General features: G+C 33.6%; 2 protein-coding genes across 2 annotated transcripts in view; one reads left to right on the top strand and one right to left on the bottom strand.

The window, feature by feature from the left end:
• Positions 1–4245, bottom strand: part of LOC132551064 (peptidyl-glycine alpha-amidating monooxygenase-like) — a 31059-nt gene extending 26814 nt beyond the window's left edge. Inside the window, exons 1-2 of the mRNA XM_060215169.1 lie at positions 4123–4245; positions 353–407 (exon numbers count right to left, since the gene is read on the bottom strand). Coding sequence (XP_060071152.1) covers positions 353–407; positions 4123–4230 — 163 coding nt within the window. The 5' untranslated portion in view covers positions 4231–4245. The remainder of the gene's footprint in view (positions 1–352; positions 408–4122) is intronic.
• A 6339-nt stretch (positions 4246–10584) lies between these two features.
• Positions 10585–22496, top strand: LOC132551067 (N(4)-(Beta-N-acetylglucosaminyl)-L-asparaginase-like). Its single transcript, XM_060215172.1, has 8 exons — positions 10585–10699; positions 14766–14910; positions 15516–15657; positions 15959–16031; positions 17334–17414; positions 17728–17819; positions 20657–20758; positions 21987–22496. Exons 1-8 carry the CDS (start codon positions 10585–10587, stop codon positions 22119–22121), a joined length of 885 nt encoding a protein of 294 aa, XP_060071155.1. The 3' UTR covers positions 22122–22496.
• The last annotated feature ends 1552 nt before the right edge of the window (positions 22497–24048 follow it).

Genomic DNA, 24048 nt, shown 5'->3' with positions numbered 1-24048 from the left:
AACTAATAAGTCAGAGGTCCTGGGTTAGAACCCTAGCAATGACATCATAAACAATGACCCATGGTAACCTTTTCAATAAGTCTGTATAGTATGTCACCAGATGATTTGAATGATGCTGGTGATTAAGTAAATATGAAGGCACATTATATCTGTTAAAGTATTGTGAAATTACACAGGGAGTTCTATAAAAAGCAACACAGGGGTATAGATATGTTAGATGATGCTGGTGATTAAGTAAATATGAAGGCACATTATGTCTGTTAAACTATTGTGAAATTACACAGGGAGTTCCATAAGAAGCAACACAGGGGTATAGATATGTTGTCTGAATTGTTTGGGGAAGGAATCTTACCAATAAAGGATTCATTGACGGGCATTCTGTAACTTGTACATATGTACTGGTCATCCTGAAAATTAAAAAAAAACATAAATATACAATGATACAATGTTTGGTAGCTTATGGACCCTGTGGTCAAACACTGACCATGTACTGGTACTCAAAATGTTCCTTATCACAAGAAGGAATTTGTAGTGATAAAAATTTTAATTCATTTTTCAACAACTTTATATAGAAAGATTACAATTTCATGCTGTTGTAAATGTGTTGGGACTTTACATAAATTTTCTTTGTTTTATTTTCACAGCAGTAACTCAGCAATAACATGAGTTTCACAAAAACTGAGGATACACAACCACATACATAACAAGGTTTAAAGAACGCAAGCCCTAATTATCGCTATCAAAGGCTGCACATTGATACACATTAGATTTGGCAGTAAATCCCTACTGTATAATACTTTTTATCATACACATATGTTGTGGATGTACCTATCTTATAACATAATGTAGAGAAACTCTAATTGACGAAATGTATATATATGTACTGATACCGCCAAAAAAAAATGTCCTACATTTATCGTTTTTTTCCCTAAATCATTCTCAAGTGAATAGTTTATTAAACAAAGAAATAAGACTAATGTATCAGAGGTAAATGTTAATGGTATAATTGTATATATATATACTGAATCTGTTCCAATTTACAGAAATACATTCATTATATTGTGAAAATAACTAGTAAGATTTGTTTAAAGGCTATAGTGCTTGTCAAGCAATAACCTGTGATATTCTTATATCTTCTAACACCTGTAGTTTGTATAATATATTACCATACTAAGATTGTATAAATCAGGACAGCACTGCTATGCAAATAAGACTTTGTATCAACACAGGAACAAAATTTATTGTCGAAGCTTGTGTGAAACTTTTGTATGTATTTTACTACAGTGAATTACCAGACTGAGAAGGAATGTGTCTTTTTCTCAAATTTGTACCAGCATTAGCAGATAGACTAAGTTTGGAACTGATATTGTTGTTATCAAACACTGAGTTCTCACAGAATTCAATTTTATTTTACTTTGTATGTGTGTTACTCCTGAATAAAATATGTGTATGATTAAGCTTGTAACCTATCTAACACACATCAAATACAATAACATAACACCACCAGAATTCCATATCAAATTCCACAATCAAATATCTAAAATTCCACAATTAGGATCTCACATTCACAATTAGGATCTCACATTCCACAATTAGGATCTCACATTCCACAATTAGGATCTCACATTCCACAATTAGGATCACACATTCCACAATTAGGATCTCACATTCCACAATTAGGATCTCACATTCCACAATAAAAGATTTAACATCCCACAACCAGCATCTCACATTCCACAACCAGCATCTCACATTCCACAATGAAATATATAACATTCCAAAATCAGTATACAACATTCCACAATCAAATATTTAACATCCCACAATCAAAGATCTTACATTCCACAATAAAATATTTGACATTCCAAAACCAGCATCTCACATTCCACAAAAAGAATTTCACATTCCACAATCAAAGATCTGACTTTCCACAATCAAAGATCTGACATTCCACAAAAAGAATTTCACATTCCACAATCAGCATCTATAAAATTATGTATAAAAATAAGAGCAAAATTTGGTTGCTGAGACAAAAATGTTTCACCATATTTGAAAAATGTATTTATAAAACATACTTAATTCTTTGCTTCAGATTTTCATATATGTGTACCTGTAAATGTTTTATACATATATTAGTGAAGGAATATTCGCTATTGGGGATGTCAGCTTGTGCGACATTCAATCAGCTGTTGATATTTATCAATGTAGCTGAATATTGATTGTCACATACTTTAGTGTATGTTATAACAGGTAGTTATCAGACTGTAACAGTCTTACATATACTGTCAAGTTAATTCAGTTTTCATAATTAAAACAATACAATATACAAATGGCAGACTGACCTTCCAACCAGGACAGTTTTAATTCTAAAAGATGATTATGCAGAAGGTCACTTTTATTTAACAACATTGTCAACACAATTATGGAAATTCACATGTTTATAACTAGGACACATTCCAGGAATTAGTTAAGGAAAACTATTTCAAGGTCGCTGATAGTAAACAATTGTTAAGTATGATGTTGACCACTCATAACCTGAAAATGGTTTCTGGAAGCACTCCACTTATGGTATTTGGTTGTCATGGAGATGAGCAAGATTGCAAGCCATTGGTAACTAATTGTATGATGGACCAATATACATCTGTTGCCTGTTAATGTCTAAAAATGTCATTATGTAAAACAGTCTCTGTATTGATTGACCATACCAAAACAAAATGGATTTGTATCATTAATTTATTATTCCACTTTTCAATTTATTATTTCTGTGAAATATAATGAGAGTCATATTTAGTCAACAATGATTTTTGTTGAAAGAATCTAAAAAACATCTTACAGAAAGACCATAAGATTCACACATATTATAATATTTATCATCTGTCTTGCTATCTTAAAAAAATGTTTACAGACTTCATTACCATGAAATTGGGTCAATTTCATTCCTATTTTGTTTAAAACAGAATAGATAATCCTTTACATAAAAGTACTTGGGACAATTTATCATGATCCCGACCTTTTTTATCATCATTTTTCACATGTCATCTTGAAGATGGGTCAAAGACATTCAACTGAACAAAGCTATTCACCTTTCACCCCAGTCATCACACAGTTGGCCAAATATAATGATAATGGCAAATTATCATGACACTATTTCCGAAATCAAAGAACAAACAGCAGTGATGGGCAGATAAAAATGTAATACACATACCAAATAAACATAGTACATGTACATGGTATATAGGTCAAAGGTTAACATTACAGTGAAAGTCACTAACCAGTTAAATCTGCAAACCGGCCAAATACAGCAAAACACTGCCACACTGTTTTGTCAATTTAGAATACCACACAATTTCAAAAAGTGACATACAAAAATCATAACCAATGAAAACATTTGTGATTATCATAATAAGGTTAGGATCATTTCACATTTAACAACAACAATTATAATAAGGTTAGGATCATTTCACATTTAACAACAACAATTATAATAAGGTTAGGATCATTTCACATTTAACAACAACAATTATAATAAGGTTAGGATCATTTCACATTTAACAACAACAATCATACACTGTCATCTCATGTCCAAAGAAGGATGCTTGAAACCTAATGGAGGAATATTCAACTCAGGAAACATTTCTTTAAACTTGTTGTTCATATTCTGGTAACAGCTGTGATATGCAGCCTTTGGCGAATCATGAAACAATGTGTTATTGTCCTCCCATTAAATGGTATGCCAATCTTAATGTTGATTAGTATGTACATACTGTAACTGGTATGTGTGTTATTCTATTTGATAAAGATGTAATACATTGTATATCTAAAACATCTGATATATATACACCTGTCTATGTCTTTTTTTATTCATTAATTGATTTTTCTGCAGGTTTTTATGATATAGTATGTATATGTCAAACAGGCAGGCATCAATACAACATATTTTGTTTACAAAACATCTCATATTTGATGCTGCAGACTGCACTAGAACTTCTACATAAGCAGTGTTTGTTTACATTTGATTGTGCTGTCTACCTAAACCCTATCCTGAAACACAATAAAACAAGTAAATAAGTGCAGGAAGTTCATCCTGTTTTCAAGCTAACATCACGATTTGATATAACCTACCTTGTGAACAGAAACATTTTTCATCCTTAAGTCCATCACTGAATCTCCTTGGGTAGGTAATACTGACTGAGCTGAAGCCAGTGTGAAAACACCAAGCTTCACCAACATCAGAAACAATACTGTCGACATGTTGACTTTGGTATGTTACATCAAACTTTCAATCTTTGTGATATATAATGTTCAGCAGGTGTATTATATAACAAACACTATGTTAAGCATGTCTGTAGTCATGTGACTCTGGCCTAGTAGTGCTATCACACGTCACTCCAATTACAAATACTTGTGTCTCTGGGAACCAGGCCTGAAACGACACAATGCATAGTTATTAATACATCTCTATATATAATCAGTTACTGGTAAAAAAAAAAAAGTTAGAAATTAATAAACTTTAAAACAACTGATGTGTATAACTTTATAGAGCATGCTTGTCATGTAATAAGTTTTACTGAGAGTGAGAATTAAGGAAAACATAGTTACACGATATACCACATACTAATTGGGTTGGCACGCCTTTAGAAAAGTTCATAAATAACAACATGTATTTACACTTCAAAATTAATTTTGTGGTTGGTATGCACCTGACTTTAAAATCAGCTTATAAGATTGGAAATAAATGATGTACATACATGTATACATGCCTTAACATGGACAAAACTTGTTACTATGGTTTTATATCTTTACTACCTAATTACTGGAAACAACTTCGAGTGAGGTCTGAGATTGACCAGTGTCCACTCTCTGACCACTTATCACATAATTATCATCCAAATCATGAGCTCCATTTTAAATTTTAAATAGTTGTCAGTTTAAAAACATGTAATTACTAACCCACACTGTATGCTTGTATAACATATTTAATGACTGTTTATTAGATATAAATGACACTATACTATACTATAAAACAGGAGTGAAAAATACATATTTAATTACACATATTTAGCCAAATAAGTAAAACATATGATAATTAACAGAAAACAATTTAACTTTCTTCTTATCACATGAAATCAACTAATGTTAAACAAAGATTTGGGAAGTACACGTACTATCATGTTGGACTTATTTGACAGTAGATACCAAATTAGTGAACACAAAACAAATGTAGAAAAGATTTGATGGAAAATCAGCTTGTTTGACATTCACTTCCTCTGCATCAGACAGTAAAATAAGCTAAATGAATTTAAATGCAATGACTACAAATCATTATTATTATTATTGTTTATTCAGGCAAAGGCATAATAAAATTACACATTACAAATATTACATAAGCAATTCCATAACAATTAAAATCAGTAATAAATTATTGTGGATTTCTTAAAATTATTAATTATAAAATATAAGATATCACAGAAGAATTTCACATACCTTAAAATATCACAGTTTAAACTAGTATCGCAGAAATTAAATTACACTTGCAAATTTTCTAAGTAAAATAGTTGAAAATTTAGAAATATCAATAAAAAAGAGAGAAATTTGATAAAACCAGATGAAAATGCCTTTGGCCTTGGATTACCCATAAAGCCTATAAAATAGGCTTATTTCCAATGGGGTCCATTTAAGGTGTAATCCTTCCGGTTGGGATGTAAAGCCATGGAAATGAGATTAAATTAATTTTCTTCTAATTGGTGAAAACTCAAAACAGTTAAATTGTTGCTAGGAAAGTTAGATTAACACTTGGGATTTTTTATGTCACATCTCTGAGAAGTGATTAGTTTGGTATATAGAGGACCAGTAGCTGTGACACTTATTAATTCTGTATATATCTATTACATGTCCAGGTGATCTTTGTTAATAATCTGAATCAATATACAGGTAACATGTCTAACACAAGCTGGTGTAACAAAATGGATTTTTGTGACAGTGAATCATGCTCAGTCAGTATAATAAGCTTAAATAGGATCCTAGTTTCCTTGTGCTGACTGACTAGCTGTACTGTGTACATCATGCCAGGTCATTATCCAAAAGGAATGACTTATAATAATGTCAGCCATTCATCAGCACTCCATAATGCTGCTATGTAAATCTCCAACCATTCATTTGTTTATGTTACGTCATATTCAACCATTTCCATTTTGCTTCTAGTCAGGTCTACAGTAATCCCCTGTGTGCCACTGATTTACAACTATTAGCTCCAGCTATACCATCAGTGTACACAGTAGTCATCAAACTAAAGAGCTCTCAGCTCAAACTTCACTTTTAAAAATTCAAGGAAGCCTACTTCAGTTATTTCTCAATCCATCCTGTGGTAAATAGAATGTCAACCTATTTTATCACGATATTAAGGACATTTATCTTCTCATCTTCAACAATCCACAAAGTACTAGGTTTCTCTTTTCTCTTGTTATATCTCAATCCATCCTCATGGTGCTACATATATAGAGAATACATGGCCAATGCCTTAAAATATAAACTGTATTTTGGCGAGGGTGAAGAAAGACAAAGGTGATGAGCCATTTTTGTCTTTTGATCCTAATTTGAGACTTAAACAGTTTTGATGTTAAATCTTTGTTAATCTGACATTGACGCTGAATTTTGCCTGACGACATACATGCTCAGCATAAAAATATAGTTTCAAACTGTAACAAATATGATTTTATGAATTTTCATAATTAATCTTGTTTATTACAATATCGCTTATTTCAACAAATATTTTTATTGTTATTAAGTAATTTCAGAAAGCAATTTTGTTGAATTAAAGCATGTGCTTAAATACAGCTATTTTCCATCACAGCAAAAATATATGTGGCAGGTGTATTCAGACATTGGCAGTGTCAGTTGCAGGATAAATATGTTTATATCTTCTGAAGTTACATCTCAATAAATGTTTCAATCCACATGGTGCTATGCTTTTATCTCCATACAAGACATACAATATCAATCTCTATTGATCCACATAGTGGCAGGTGTTATAAGTATAATATCTCTCTGTAATAACTGGAGATTAACTATGTGGACATCAACATTCTGTGTGATGTTGTGGTCATTTTATAAATTTATAATTTTACCAAAATAAAGAATTAGGCTTTTACACTGTATATACCATTATATACTTTTTTTTGAATTTCTGATGAATGTCATTTGATAAAGTTAATCAGAAAGTACTGTATTCATAAGAAAAAATCTGGATCTACCTGAAAAATCACAAAAATTACTGAATCTGAAATATGTTCTTATAAAATGAGAAACCAAATACCACTTGTGTTTGTCATTTATTGTGCTGCACAAAATTTATGATGATAATTCTAGAACCAGAAGCTACAGTGCAGTTGGTGTATATAGGCGAGTATATTCTAAAAGTAAAATAGGACTTTCTGTTTGTTACATTGTGTAGTATCCATGGCACATTTGTTTCCGACTCCTTAACAATCTCGATAGCTATGCTAGGTCAATACAATTGAAACAAACAAAGTAAATCAATTGAAATGTGTTCCTATTTTAAGATTTCTTTGAAGACCTGACTGATATCCATTGATATAACTTCAAATTTTCTCACCTGAAATGACCGTCATGTGTATCGAAATAGTGACTGTACCTCTGTTTCTGATGACATTGCTAAATCACAGAGATACTTGAGTTAGCCATTTATATATATATGAGATAAAATCATCATTTGAATGGGAATAACATTTTAATAAAAATATATATATATATATATAATGATGGTGTGGAAATGGTGGATATCTGTTTTTTATATGTGTAACTTTTCTATAGAGTGAAATTATGATTTTTATTGTTTGGTTCTATCTTTCTTAAATGGCCTTTTTTGATGTATTTGACAGATAACAACAAAACACTTTCATCTGAGGATGAATTGATAAGTAAATTTATAAGAACTGGGAGGTTGTTTGACATGTCAAAATGTGAATTAATAAAAGTTCACCAATTTGCCAATAATATATATACCCATAACATTTTCTGGTGAATGGATTTGATCACAGTATTTTTTCTGTTCTGGATGTGTGGCATTTACAGCATTCACATGCCGATTGCTGCTCCATAATAAATAATGTTCTGAAACTGATGTCAAGATGATATATCGAGAATCCAATCATTTTTTTTATTTGTTTATAACCGATAGCTACATCACAGAAGTCCGTGAATCACAATATATTTTTGAATTATTAGAAAAAAAATCCATCAATGACTACCAAAACGTATTCGTACACCAATGTGCCTGAGCTGTGAGGATTGTTTTTATACCTCGGAGAAGTCCTATCGATACAATTCTTACACGTGAATTTCTTTTACGTTCCTAACGTGAACAGTGCATGGTTAACTCCTGTAATAAATATTTATATTGACAATGAAATACTTACAGTCGTACGCGTATTTCATGACACACTCAATCATATCTATGGAAACTATCAGCGAACCTTGTGTCGCCTATGTACATGTTACCACGCACCTGACAGGACCGATCGACGCTCTCATAATCAATTTAGCCTAGCTACTGTTATCAACCATCTGGTCATCTCTACAGGTCATCTTGAAGTACCGACGGTAATAAACAGGTATGAAAAAGTTATTGTTGTATTTACTCACACATTTGAAAGCAGCAAGCCATTCCTTTCTGGCGACATTACAGCATAGTAATGGATTACATTTCTTTTATCGTCTTAATCCTGTCAATAATCAAGTTCATTTCCGCTCACTGTCGATTTCTTAGAAGGGAGATAACTCTAACCCGGAAGTGAGAAAAACAGTTTCAAATCAGCAACATGCGAGTCTAAATAGTAGGTGGAACTTCAATGTTATAGTCAATTTGTAGTTCGATGATTCAATAGCATTAGGTAAAAATCTACTATCAAGCTGAGTAGGTCAATTATTGTCAATCGGATATCAATGTGACACTAGACGGACGATGATAGGTCAATAAAATATTGTTTCATAAACTAAGTCTGAAACTAAAGACAGAAATTGACCTGAAATTGAATCAATATTTTCATTTTACACTTAAAGGTGCAAGTCACGGTGTCTTCATTTTTATGAGTGAAGTTTTACACACAAAGAAACAAAGAAAAATGCTAACTATTTCAATGAACTTTGTACAGGTGCATGACAGGAATTTAAACTGTCAAAAAAGGTCATTATTCATTTCATTGCTTCTCTCCCTCTCGATCGATCGATAACCGAGTGGTATATTGTGGCCACTATTTTATCAGGGTTACATACTCCTCAAGCTTCAACTAGTTACAACGATGCTTGTAAATGTGACGCTAAGTATTATTACGGACTCCGTACATGAGGGACAATGTGTTGGAGGCCATCACATATTCCATTGCCTCCGCTAGGATTCGAACCCCGGGACCTGTGGCTTACTAATCTTACATGATAAGTTCTCTCTATCCGATTGGTCCCTTTGTTGGATATCCAAATACAAGTCCACGTTGAACATTTTCATAGTATCGTCCATAGAGAAAAGGAACGATACCACTTCCTCGTTATAAATGACCACAATCATTTCCACGTCATTTTTGTTTCAACTTATATTGAAATGTTTGCTATTTGTTATTTCAGATATTGTTTATATCTTTGTATGATAACTTTGTGCCTGAGAGATAGTATAGAGATGACAATACAGACTACACATGCAACTGAGTTGCTTGTTTAAAATGAAAATGTTAAAATACACAACCGTTAATGGGTTAGTGAATGGAATAAAATTTAAACTTTAAAATGCGATATCATTTGTTATTAATGTACATAAATTGTGACAAAATGATTGAATGCATTTATTACAAATGAGTTAGTGTTATTCTTCACTTGTATCTATTTTTTCAATATTCGTTAAACCATGGTTCGTTAAACAGGCTTAACCTACGTGTACACATTATCATACATTATATATATATGAATTTTGATAATCTAAATTTGTATACAATGTATTTTTCCATTGACTTCATATGTATATAACATGTGCTTTTTCATTAGCATACAATGTAATTGCATGTGAATATCTAGAAAAGAAAAGTTTATATTATGGTAAAGTGATTTATCACTATATTTCAAATACTTGTCATTCAAAACAGGATAATTTATTCCGTCTTATGTGAATGTATTTAAAAAACATGCTAAATTCGTCACTTGTATTTATTGTAATAGTCGTAGAATGTTAATCAAATATGTTCTTCAAACTAGAGTACAAGGTCCGACAGGTCAAGATTTATTCAGTCCCAAAATATATAATCTGAAAGCTGGTTTTCTTTGTTTAGCGGATTTAAACTAAGAAATATTTAGGTTATTACAAAACAATTTAAATGAGTCAATATTATTACGTATGAATAACATTATAGCTATGTAAATCTATGTAAATCTGTGATAGAATACCCAATTATGTTCGCTGTGCAACAGTAGCCTTATATATGCTCTAAACGACCTGTGCTATATTTTGACCGGTAAGTACATCATTAAACCCTCTAACTGTTGAGAAATTATTTGTTTTGTAGTTTTTGAAATATCAAGGTGATGCCTTGTCTTGTCGTTGGGACCTGGACATTCTCCAGAGCAGCTGTTGCTACCACCTCCCAGTGTCTACAAGAAAACGTGTCTTGTACAGACGCCGTTGAAAGGGGCATTAACCGTATGTATGCTTACAACCTAATGTACATTAGGGATTTTTTATGTTAATGAAATATTTGAACGTAAAAGACAAAATTATTTTCTGTGAGTTAATTACTTTTACATCTGTGATAATGACTAAATAATGAAATAAAATCATTGTACACACAAGAGATTGTAGGTTATGTAGTGAAATACCTCCACTTCATCATCATATATAGAGACTCACCTTAGCTAGAAATTTGAATTAATTTCCAATCAATCACTTGTTAATTTTCAAATTTTCCGACACAGTTTAATTCCCGAAAGTTTCTTTTTCTTCTGTAGATATATTGTACGATGTACACTTACGATGTCCCTGAGTAGATAACAAAACTAAAGATGTTAACGGTCCTCTCACAATGGGAAATCCGTGCTTCCGTGTGTAACGGTAAGGTCCTCGTGGCTATACTGTAGATACACACCTTGGGCAACCGGATCAATAGATCGAACACGTCACTAATCGGTGATTGATCGGTTCTGTGACAGCCCGAGGCTGACAACTGTAAACCTGTCTTTCCACGTGTGTACGTACGCCGGAACCATCAAATATACGTCGGGTCTGTCAGAGTCCACCCTTCCCTGTCTGAATGTCCGCATGTACCCCATCCATCAAACTGACCACTGGTCTATATCGTAGCATGGAGATCTATAGACCACTAGTTCAAGCATGATAGAAAACCGTATTGACATCTAATGCTAATACATACATCATCTAATCTATCCCACCTGTTGATGGCGGTCATAACAATGACATGCCGGTGTAATGGTAAAGTGATAGTTCCTAGATCCCACGGTAAACAGAATCCTACTTCATCTAACCGAAATTTACTCTAGGAAGAAATATTAGGCAAAGAGAGAGAAAAAAGACATATATGTCTGTGGTGTAACAGTCCTGTGATGTTCTACCATTAGACGTATCTTTCTTCCACGATGTACAATTAAACTACCATGGACTTCAGAACCGAGCACCCCCGGACTATAGTTAGAACCCCATCCTATCCACGACAGAAATTCACACACAAAAGAAAAAAAAATAGCATATCCGTTACTGATTCGTGAAAGATATTTGTGTGTTTTCACGTTGCTATCGATTTGATTGTTCGATGATATTTGGTCAAAACTACAACAAGAAAAGTACCATACGGTTGGGCAAATTGCAGATGTTCGCGGAGGAATTCTGAAAACAAAGACCGAAGGGAAGATGGCTAAGGAGAGTGTCATGGGTACACAATGTATGGAGTGGCGATATGTATCCTACTGTCGGAACTAGTTTTGCCAAAGGTTCATGATGATTATTGTGCGGAATAATTTGTCATATCATCGCAATTATAACTATTTTATCAGATTTCCATAAATTACAATTTGTTAGAAATGACCTTTATCTTTTACACTTGGAAATTAATTAATTACTTAGCTATGACTGATCACGTTTTTATGCACGAGCTGTTTTGTTTTTACCAGACTGGTTAAGGTGGTCAATGGGAGTGTACTGTGACCTCACATCTCAGCTATTTATTTTGGCCACATATTACCAAATACATCAGCCGTGCTGGTCATCGATATGCACGTGACTGACACTTACCTCCCCACAGGTGCATGTCGGTATGTGGACGTAAACATTCTCAAGGTCGCTCTGTACAGGGACACGTCAGATTTTAGCTCATTTTAACCTTGATATTTACTAATGGGTCTGTTGTCTGTTAGCTTGTTCACTGCACAGTGACTCAGTTACAGTGCTATCTCAGTGATTTTTTATAACATAGATTTCACTTATGTATAAAGCCTTTAACACATACGTGCAGCGATATTGCGACTTTGTTCACATTTCATATACAAATTAGGTTTACTGCATCAAGTTTGTAGTTCAATAGCCACACACGCCGCTGCACCAAAACCGCACACGTTGCCGCACCAAATCCGCACACGTTGTCACACCAAACATGATGTGAGGTGTTGTTCTCTGTCTCAGAATGTCATGGAATCTACTCAATAACTTCTAAATTAAAAAATATAAGTAAATATATCTGCCACAAATGGAAACATCAGACATTTAATCATCGAAACAACGCGATATTCATTAGAATTTCGCATTCATGAGATATGAGATATGAGGTTTCTGTACTCATATGCACCATATAGAACCGTAAATGTTACATTATTTTGTCCATCTGTCCTATCGAACGCACATCGTGCAGTCTTATAACTGTAATCCAACAAATCAGTCAGGCTTCAAGCTGTAAAAATTCTCACTGAGATCGTCACGATAGCTGGTATTATATCAAATGTTGTCGCTCTTGTGTACTTGAATATTGTATGACAATAAATGTAGCTAAATGTGGTTGTTTATAACCAGTCATACTTTGATGTATGGTAGAAATACATAAAATGTAACAATAGTTGTTGTACTGACTGGTCGTTTGTTTTATATAGTAAATGTTACAATAGTTGTTGTAAATGTTACAATAGTTGTTGTACTGACTGGTCGTTTGTTTTATATAGTAAATGTTACAATAGTTGTTGTAAATGTAACAATAGTTGTTGTACTGACTGGTCGTGTGTTTTATATAGTAAATGTTACAATAGTTGTTGTAAATGTTACAATAGTTGTACTGACTGGTCGTTTGTTTTATATAGTAAATGTAACAATAGTTGTTGTAAATGTAACAATAGTTGTAAATGTTAAATGTTACAATAGTTGTTGACTTATATAGTAAATGTTACAATAGTTGTTGTACTGACTGGTCGTTTGTTTTATATAATAAAATTTAAAAAAATTTTTGTAAATGTTACAATAGTTGTTGTACTGACTGGTCGTTTGTTTTATATAGTAAATGTTACAATAGTTGTTGTAAATGTTACAATAGTTGTTGTACTGACTGGTCGTTTGTTTTATATAGTAAATGTTACAATAGTTGTTGTAAATGTTACAATAGTTGTTGTAAATGTAACAATAGTTGTTGTAAATGTTACAATAGTTGTTGTACTGACTGGTCGTTTGTTTTATATAGTAAATGTTACAATAGTTGTTGTAAATGTTACAATAGTTGTTGTACTGACTGGTCGTGTGTTTTATATAGTAAATGTTACAATAGTTGTTGTAAATGTTACAATAGTTGTTGTAAATGTTACAATAGTTGTTGTAAATGTTACAATAGTTGTTGTAAATGTTACAATAGTTGTTGTAAATGTTACAATAGTTGTTGTACTGACTGGTCGTTTGTTTTATATAGTAAATGTTACAATAGTTGTTGTAAATGTTACAATAGTTGTTGTACTGACTGGTCGTTTGTTTTATATAGTAAATGTTACAATAGTTGTTGTAAATGTTACAATAGTTGTTGTACTGACTGGTCGTTTGTTTTATATAGTAAATGTTACAATAGTTGTTGTACTGACTGGTCGTTTGTTTTATATAGTAAATGTAACAATAGTTGTTGTACTGACTGGTCGTTTGTTTTGTATAGTAAATGTTACAATAGTTGTTGTAAATGTTACAATAGTTGTTGTAAATGTCACAATAGTTGTTGTACTGACTGGTCGTTTGTTTTATATAGTAAATGTAACAATAGTTGTTGTACTGACTGGTCGTTTGTTTTATATAGTAAATGTTACAATAGTTGTTGTAAATGTTACAATAGTTGTTGTACTGACTGGTCGTGTGTTTTATATAGTAAATGTAACAATAGTTGTTGTAAATGTAACAATAGTTGTTGTACTGACTGGTCGTGTGTTTTATATAGTAAATGTTACAATAGTTGTTGTAAATGTTACAATAGTTGTTGTACTGAAACCTCATAGTTGTTTTCTGTGTTTATATATAAATGTTTTCAATAGTTGTTGTAAATGTTACAATAGTTGTTGTAAACGTCTGAATGATTTTTGTGTTATAGTAATTAACACCATATCCTTGTACATGATAAATGGACGTTATTTTATATAGTAAATGTTTCAATTTGAAGTTTATTGTAAATGTTACATAGTTGTTGTAACATGATGTCATTAAACTGATACCTAATTTCTGTTAAAAAGATAACGATCTTTTTCAGAAATTGAAGTGGATGAGAGCTATGGCCCTTGTGTTGTGGGAGTGGGCGGGTTTCGGAACTCGGCTGGTCATTTGGAACTCGACGCCGCTCTTATGGAAGGACGAGGGTTACGCATGCGTTTTGGGGCTGTGACCGCTTTACAAGGGTAGCGTGATCAGCATATATGTTAATTCGTTTGTTTTAGTTATTTGTTTTAGAAAACTTTTGAAAATAATTGGTTGTGAAGTGGTACTAAACATACATACGAAATACAACAAAATGCCCATTCTCGATAATCCCTGAGTTATGCTCACTATCGCTCTTTAAAACCTTGGAAGAACCGTTTGAAGGATGAAACTAGTCTTGTCCACAAGGAACCTTCAATATTACTCTGACATCTTTCTGGGGTACAGAGAGCGATAGTAAACCTAACCCCCGGAGTTACATCTGGAACAAGACATGTATCGTGTATAACGTTATTCCGCCATTAAAAAATAGACAAAGCAACTCAACAAAACCGAGCGCCCTGATGACAGGTGGTAATTATAGACTGTTGGCCCTGCTGAGGAGGTACTCAGTATGAACGCCTCGTACCCTGACTTAACATTCTTATGTTTACAACGTCACATCGTACATTGATGATATGTATTAATATTATCAGACGGACGAGGAGAAATTAGCGTCTTTCTCGAAATAATAGTATGGATGATAAACTACCTTTAGCAGCTAAACTTTAAGAAAATTTCAAATGAAGACAAATATTCTGTGTAGGGTTCCAAGAGCGGTCTCTGTTGCAAGAGCTGTGATGGAGAAATCTTCTCACAACATGCTTACAGGAAGTGGTGCCACGACGTTTGCGAAGGAGCAAGGTTTTACCATAGAAGATAGCTTAATGACAGCCAAGACGAGCCAGGTGAGTATCTAAAGTTACGTTCCATAGTAAAACAAGTTATCAATAGGTTTTCAAGTCCGGTACGTGTCTGACTGTATCTGTGTTTATGTATGACTGATCCATTCATCCGTGAACCTATCGCCAAATGTGTGTCATAATGCAAGAAATGTGGTGGTCCCGAATCAAGTTCCGGTTTATAAAATACGATTTAGCTTCACGTGTTATACATTGAAAACAATATATACAACACTACATATTAAAAGATGCTATGTTTCACGCCCCCATTATATGTTCTCGCGGGGTCATATGCTTTTGGTTTCAGACAGAAAAGATGACGTCTGACCACGACACGTTAGGAATAATAGCAGTAGACGGACAGGGAAACATCTGTACAGGTATATACCGACTGTCCCTGTTTATCTAGTAAACATTCGACAACAAGGCGTCATTGGTAGCCACAATACGGTAACAAATCGTTCCTAATTCATTACTACATCAATTGTCACGACACCAGTTCGACAAAATTCCAGCACAGTGCAAATCACAGGGATGAATTACATCTACAGATTTAAAAAAAGTTTACTGTAGCAAGTAATAAAATGCTTCTAGTAAACGAGAGTGTTTGAATGTAGGGAATCTTTTAAAAATACACAGGAGTTTGAGATTCGTGAATCTCTAGGGAGAGTTCAGCAGATACGCTTGTACTAAGTTATCCCATCAGTTAATTACTGAGACAATACCATTCTATCATTAGACTAATTAAGTAATGAGGTATCACCGATACATGCTTCGTGTATTTTACGGGAATTAAAGAGATATTTGAAAGCTTTTCTTCACCACTGGAATAACAATTAGAATTATGTATAGATTTCAGAACAAATACAGCTAAATCGATGGTATATAACTGGTAAATAGTGCAGAGTATCGTGAGGAAATCCTACCTTAAGAGAAGATTATACATTGAGTTGGTTTCCATACAAAACGACGGTTAAACGTCTTTTAACCCTGTAGCGACATGTTTATCTCCATTTACAGTGTTGATGAATTGAAAATGGAGTTATTTGCCGTTAAATGTTGTTCATATTTCAATTCGATGACGGAATATCGGTCTCGTTTTAATTTACTGGTCTTTATTGGAAGGACTATCGAATAGTCTTTTAGATTGTTTAAGATTTGTAGTGGTCTCACTTAGAAAATATGCCCTATGATGAAATGTCCATGGTCGAAGGGAGTTCGTTAAAATGCTATACTGTATTTCCAAATAAGTACACAATATTATTTTTTGTATTTCATAGAAGAGATAGGAGCATGTGTGTATCACAAAAGTATGGAAGTTAATACTGGTGAATGTCTCCATTGTTTAATGGAGTCTAAATGTCAAAATGTCCCCTGTTTTTTTTTTAAACACGACTTCATATTTTGAAATCCTTTCTATATTTACATTCCATGAATGTTATTTACATTATACAGATGTTACTGACGTTTATTTCGTTCTCTGTCACGTATCTATCTTATTTAAAACGTGGAATAGTTAGGATAAAACATCTATAATAAAATCATCTCTTGTTTTGATTTTTGTTGTAATTTTGCAGAAATTTAGATAAACGAAATGTTAGAGTGTTTTCCGAATGAGTAATTAATTCTTACAATTGAAATTGTCCTCCGAAGGTAATTTGCTCCAATCTTAAACACTCCAGGGGTTTCCACGAGTGGAAGTGGAAATAAACATCCTGGAAGAGTTGGAGACAGTGCACTTCCCGGAAATGGACTATACACCGGTAAACTTTATCAGGTGTTCTTCTCGCCTTCCGCCGAACAGATTTATTGTGATATCAGAATGTTTGTGAAGATCCATTTATTCAAATATTCAATTCAACGTTTACTGTCTAGATATACGAATTGTTTTCTGTTGACAATAATTTCAATATCTGACCACTTATTGTATCATTGTATCAGATCATCACGTGACGTGGTTTTATAAGTTTGAAAAAAGTTTCGTTACAAAGTAAAAAGTAGGAAATGTGAATTAATATAATGTATAGTTTATAAAGATTTCTAGTAGATAAACTGAATGTTACCTTCATTCAACAGATGCTGAGGTAGGGGCAGCCTGCTGCAGTGGCGATGGAGATCAGATTATGATGTTCTGTCCAAGCTTCCGGGTTGTCCAGCTCATGAAGGAGGTCAGTTAGAATCATTTAAAACGTTTAATCTCTGCTAGTGATACTGACATCAGAAAGTATTGGTGTGATGTCAGCACGAAACAATCACATCGATACTACACAACACAATTATAGATTTTCAAATCCATCATTAAAACTTTCGTCCTCTGAGATGAATATCGACGATGTTAAACACTAGTTAACTTTATCTCACCTAGTTACGATGTTTCATTTGATAGAACTTACGTCATAAAAGAGAGTAAACAGAAGTGATGAAATAGAGGAAATGGTGACATATAGTTTTATCGTGTTGTTTCGTTAGACTGTTGCCTTATTCCATTGCTTTCCTCCAGTCTCCAACATTTCAGTCAGAGATGGAGGTGGGCATATCTCTGCTGGCACCTGCTTAGCTATCAGGACATCATAGTCTTACCTTTTTTACATTGCTTCAAAACTTATCAATGATGTTTATCATCTTTGGGGGTCCTTAATAGTGTTTCTTTTTCTGTCTTAACTGGTTACAGCCAGTTAGTGTGATATACAGCCAGTTAGTGTGATATATGTATTAATTGGTTACAGCCAGTTAGTGTGATATATGTATTAATTGGTTACAGCCAGTTAGTGTGATTTTCTGTATTAATTGGTTACAGCCAGTTAGTGTGATATTCTGTATTAATTGGTTACAGCCAATTGGTTACAGCCAGTTAGTGTGATTTTCTGTATTAATTGGTTACAGCCAGTTAGTGTGATTTTCTGTATTAATTGGTTACAGCCAGTTAGTGTGATTTTCTGTATTAATTGGTTACAGCCAGTTAGTGTGATATTCTGTATTAATTGGTTACAGCCAGTTAGTGTGATTTTCTGTATTAATTGGTTACAGCCAGTAAGTGTGATTTTCTGTATTAATTGGTTACAGCCAGTTAGTGTGATTTTCTGTATTAATTGGTTACAGCCAGTTAGTGTGATATCTGTATTAATTGGTTACAGCCAGTTAGTGTGATTTTCTGTATTAATTGGTTACAGCCAGTTAGTGTGATTTTCTGTATTAATTGGTTACAGCCAGTTAGTGTGATTTTCTGTATTAATTGGTTACAGCCAGTAAGTGTGATTTTCTGTATTAATTGGTTACAGCCAGTTAGTGTGATTTTCTGTATTAATTGGTTACAGCCAGTTAGTGTGATTTTCTGTATTAATTGGTTACAGCCAGTTAGTGTGATTTTCTGTATTAATTGGTTACAGCCAGTTAGTGTGATTTTCTGTATTAATTGGTTACAGCCAGTTAGTGTGATATCTGTATTAATTGGTTACAGCCAGTAAGTGTGATTTTCTGTATTAATTGGTTACAGCCAGTAAGTGTGATTTTCTGTATTAATTGGTTACAGCCAGTTAGTGTGATTTTCTGTATTAATTGGTTACAGCCAGTTAGTGTGATTTTCTGTATTTATTGGTTACAGCTAACTACTCAGTTACCTAGTTACTCAAATATCATTGTTGTCTAAGGCGTTGATATTAGTTCAAATGTATCATGATGGATTTTGGTACAATATACAATGTATACCAATTTCAAAGGTTTGCGATACTTTTTGTACAGATTATTTGAAAAAAGGCACACCATTGCTATTTTAAATCAACATCGACATCCACTTCAAATGTCACTAGATACACATATGACCTGTTTGTAAACAAGCACGTAAACGTGTACACATACACGCGACGAACGTACAAATAATCATTCAAAGCGAATATTTTGTGCGGATATACGGCAGCTGTTTCCCGTCACTGCAAATACACGAAAACTTTGCATGTCAGATTTATTCCTTGGGCGAGAGCACCAGTTATCCCGGTGTGCTGACATAATAACGATTTCACTAAATCTGTTTCGAATGCTTTGGTTTTAGAAAACATCGATTTGCGCTCTCTAGATCTTAACAAAACTCAATATAAGCTTATACACGACAGCACGAGAAGCCGTTTTGTCGAAATATTGCTTGTGTTCGAGTATCTAGACGTGAAGATTGAGACCATTTCGGACATAACAAGAGGAAATTTAAATAGAAAAAAACTTTCATAAAACTCTTAAATGTTTGCTGCTTGTTGATAGTAAGAAACCTACGTGCAGTAGTCGATATTCACCATGGGGTGTTTTTAGAAAAGTAGGTGACAAATAAAGCTGCACTGGGAATATCACTTCCGGGCCCTGCAGTGGTAGAAACCAAGAACGACGTCACATCGAGTTAGACCGGAAGTTACATATTTATACATTATAATCTACTTAACATGATATGTGACGTTGTTTACGTTACATCGGCTTTACGCAGGAAATGGTCTACCTTTATGAAAATACTAAAAACGATCTATATGAAAAATAAATAACGTACTAAGACCACTCCTCTATCATTTAATTAACATGAATTTAGTCGCATCTTGAACGTCCAGTTACCGTGCAGTTTTTTTGTTCCTATATTTGCAGCGTTTCTACATTTGTTGACAGTATTTAGGGATACTGAACTTGGAATAAGTTGATGGCCCACGTACTTGTTGGTTTTTCTTGGTCGGAGAAGTCTTCTGTTACTTTACATTACTCTAAACCCATTGTATATCTGTTCGCAATCTTCCACACGTCAACACTGCGAGGTTTTCGCCATGCTGTCACTATAGGATGGTTATACCTTTTTAAACCCAGATTATTTTGTTGTTGTGTGTTCTGGTTCGATGTTTTTCAATATTTTTGATCACATTGATGCATGGATCTTTACAAGTTGCTTACGGTGCCTTTATGAGTGAGCTGTAGTGTATTATACGTCAACATAAATTGCTGTATGTATGTACGATCAGTCGTGACTTGTATCTTCCTCAAGGGGAAAAAGCCACAGACAGCATGTGAGGAAGTCATCAGTGACATCCGCCGGAAGTGCGATGGACAAATATTTGAAGTTGCGATCGTAGCAGTTAATATGAAGGTGAGACAGCTAAAAAAATACGCTTCATTATTGATCAGTGTTTGTTAGTATTTTTAGGTCACCTGGGTAAAAGTATCAAAGTGACCTACTGCGATTCCTTTTTGTCTGGCGTCGTGAGATTTTATAAATTTTACGAAAACCTTCCATGGCTAAAGACACACCCGAATTGTAAATCATATAGTCTCCTGCCCTTAAGGGCCTGGATGGGAGAGACCAAGTTGATTGTAACTTCAAAAAATCTTCCTTTCCAATCCCAGGTATGATAGAATCAGGTGCTCTTCGTGGATGACCTTAAGATGACCTTACTAGAAATGTACATTTCATGACTCAAGGGTATCACATTTCCCGCAGGAGAAGGGGTCAAGTTTACTATAGTTTATATAGGTAAATAATATTTTTGAACATTATTTGTTTTTTTTTATAGTTTTTATTGGTTAGAATTATTAGTTTAAGATGACAGATTAATAAGATGACACATTGACTTCGGCTAACACCCAGGGGCTGTCGGGCGGGATAAAAAATAGGTAAAATAGTAAAATAGACTAAAATTTCAAACAATCTTCTTCTCAAATCCCAGGTAAAGTGGAATCCAGTACTCATCATGGATGGAAGTTTCGTACGGTGTCTTATTAACATTGTAAATTTCATGACTCCAAAGTCTCACATTTCCCCCAGGGGAGTGGGTGAAATGTACTAAATTTTATATTTGAAAATTACAGTTTTGAGCATTATTTGTTTATTTTCTTTCAGAAATAGTTCAACATCTTAAATATCTTTTTAGTAATATAAATTGCAATTCGTTGAGATGCATATATTAACACTGACTGACTTCCAGGGGCTGATGGGTGGGGCCAAAAATGCGTCAAATTGACTTCAATTTCAAAGATGCTCCACTTTTCCTGGATGTAAGATTTTAAATAAGAAAATTCCTATCTTGAGTTTTTCTTTTATTTCAAACTTGGTTAGAAACCTTAGCATAGGACCGCAGTTAATGTATACACAATTTACATTTGCATTATGTGTACAATATAGTTAAAGTTATATTTCATTTTTTAGCAAAATCATTTCAATGACATATTTACAAGAATCATTGCGCCTCATGTGACCGTTAAGGCCCTTGTGGCTCATGTTTTTTGATACTTCGAATTTCGGCAATCTGTTATTAGATAATTAATATTATTTCTTTGGAACAATGGAGAAGATTTAATTGGATCATTAACTGTTTCAGTATCAGTATGGGGCAGCGTCAACGCTGGAGACTTGGAAGGACCCACTCAATGGCCATACATTCCATGGATTTCCCTATGTTGTTTGTACTGACACCATGTCCGAACCGGAAATAAAGATTCATAAAACACTCTAGATATCAGAAGTTTCACAATGGCAGGGACTGGCAGAAACTAGATCGGTCAAAATAATACGCTGTATTACGTCACAACTATTTCATAACATTATGTAAATGACTTGTTTTCTCTGAGGGCATATGTGTGTTGAACAACGATATAAGAGTTACCTCCCTGTACACGAAAATAATCTGTATGGAGAACAAAGTGTTCTGAGTATTACAGACAACAAACTCCCCGACTCCGAGACGCTGGCTTATCAAGTAAAGAAAGGACATGTATAGTAATGAGAGATTTATTGTATTTCGTCTGTTTTTACTGACAACATCTGCCCTAGGATCTTGATATCAGTATCTTCTGATATTAAAGAAGAACATTTCCTATACCATCACTCTGTATGCATATTTTATATTCACCAAATTCTTTTTATTGTGTGAATGATATATCAATTCTTTAAAATGAGTATTAATACAAAACTTAGACATAATAGGGAGATAACTTTCAACACATTTGTATACACTTCATGAGTTATCCCATTCTTTATGTGAACATCGATTAAGTTACTGATAAAAGGATGATACAAAAACGACATGCAACTGTTGCACTTTTCATTGCTTAGAACTGCATCACACAGCTGTTCTGTCCTATATTTCGTACATTTGATAATTTCAGAAGAACGTCAAGTACACGTGCATGAATTGAGACTGAGCGCGTGTTTACGACAAACCTAGGGGTCATACTCACACCCACCTGTATAGTGTACCACCAGCAGTATCGATAATTGTACAACAGATACAATAGTGGACTATTGGAACTGAACTTAACACCATGCTTCAATGTCTGGAGATTTTAAGTCACCCCTGTCCTTGTCTCCAATAAATACCGACCTTATCACTAGCCAGTTCTAAATCAACCAAACGACGAACAGGAACCCCGGATTTCTCTTTCACTGCGTCACATTCAGGTGTTAAAGCACTATATATCGCGAATTCTTGTTTGACAATCTCAAAACAGGATGCAATATCTTGACATATTGAGTCTGATTTTATATATGTATATTCGTATGATTAGAAGAGGGTTGATGTTGACGGGTAGTGAACACCAATTATTTTTGCATGCGATGTGTGTCAAAATCGCACATGAATAAAAGTGACATTTGTGAATTTCTGTAAAATTTGCAGGAAATAATTATCTAACCTTTTTTTCTTTTATCCATGCGATTCGGACATAATAGATATATAAATTAAGGTAGATTTAAACTTTTTGCTGGGATAGAAAACTTATTACTTTATTTTAATTGTACTGGCGTGTAAGTCGCACATGGGAACAAGCATCGTTTGGCAATGTGCTCAATTTATAATAAATCAATAAATCCGCATGCTTCCGAAACGAAAAAAATTCATTATCGTCACTAAATCATTTTTTATTTAAACATTTTTTATTAGTATCAATGTATACAATAGGATTCGGAAAAAATCAAACTTATATGGAGCCCTTTCCCAATAGGATTTTTGAGAGATACTAAACTTGTGAAAAGTGAAAAAATAATGACAATCTAACAATGGATTTCTACACCCTCATTTATAAACTTACAGCTATTCTTTCGGTTGCGCTGAAATATTTTATTCTGTTTTCGACCGACATAAAATCCACATCTAAAGCTATGCTCAAGGGGTAAGTATAAAGTTTACTTTGAACTCGATGTTATCGTCAGTAGATGTTGAAGTGTTTGCGGCAACAAATCCTGTATTGAAGATATGAATTCCTCGGCATAATTAATGAAATGCATATTAATGCGAAAAAGTCCAGTAAAATTAGTATATATAGCCAAAGAACAACAATCCTGTTTATGATGGAAACCCACATTCTTTTACGTCAGGTGACAACTAATTAATGGTTTAGCAACACAAACATTTTCATTTTCATTTGAAATGGTCTGATTTTAAA

The sequence above is a fragment of the Ylistrum balloti genome, unplaced genomic scaffold (assembly GCF_031769215.1).
Source record: "Ylistrum balloti isolate Yb309-2 unplaced genomic scaffold, AGI_CSIRO_Ybal_v1 Utg370170, whole genome shotgun sequence".
Classification (NCBI taxonomy): domain Eukaryota; kingdom Metazoa; phylum Mollusca; class Bivalvia; order Pectinida; family Pectinidae; genus Ylistrum; species Ylistrum balloti.
Note: the sequence above shows the minus strand (reverse complement) of the source record. Positions and strands in the feature narration are given on the sequence as shown.

Coding starts and splice junctions, on each gene's coding strand:
- LOC132551067 (XM_060215172.1), top strand. CDS start 10,585: ATGCCTTGTCTTGTCGTTGGGACCTGGACATTCTCCAGAGCAGCTGTT. Junction 14,911..15,515: donor GCTGTGACCGCTTTACAAGG/GTAGCGTGATCA, acceptor TATTCTGTGTAG/GGTTCCAAGAGCGGTCTCTG. Junction 20,759..21,986: donor TCGTAGCAGTTAATATGAAG/GTGAGACAGCTA, acceptor TAACTGTTTCAG/TATCAGTATGGGGCAGCGTC.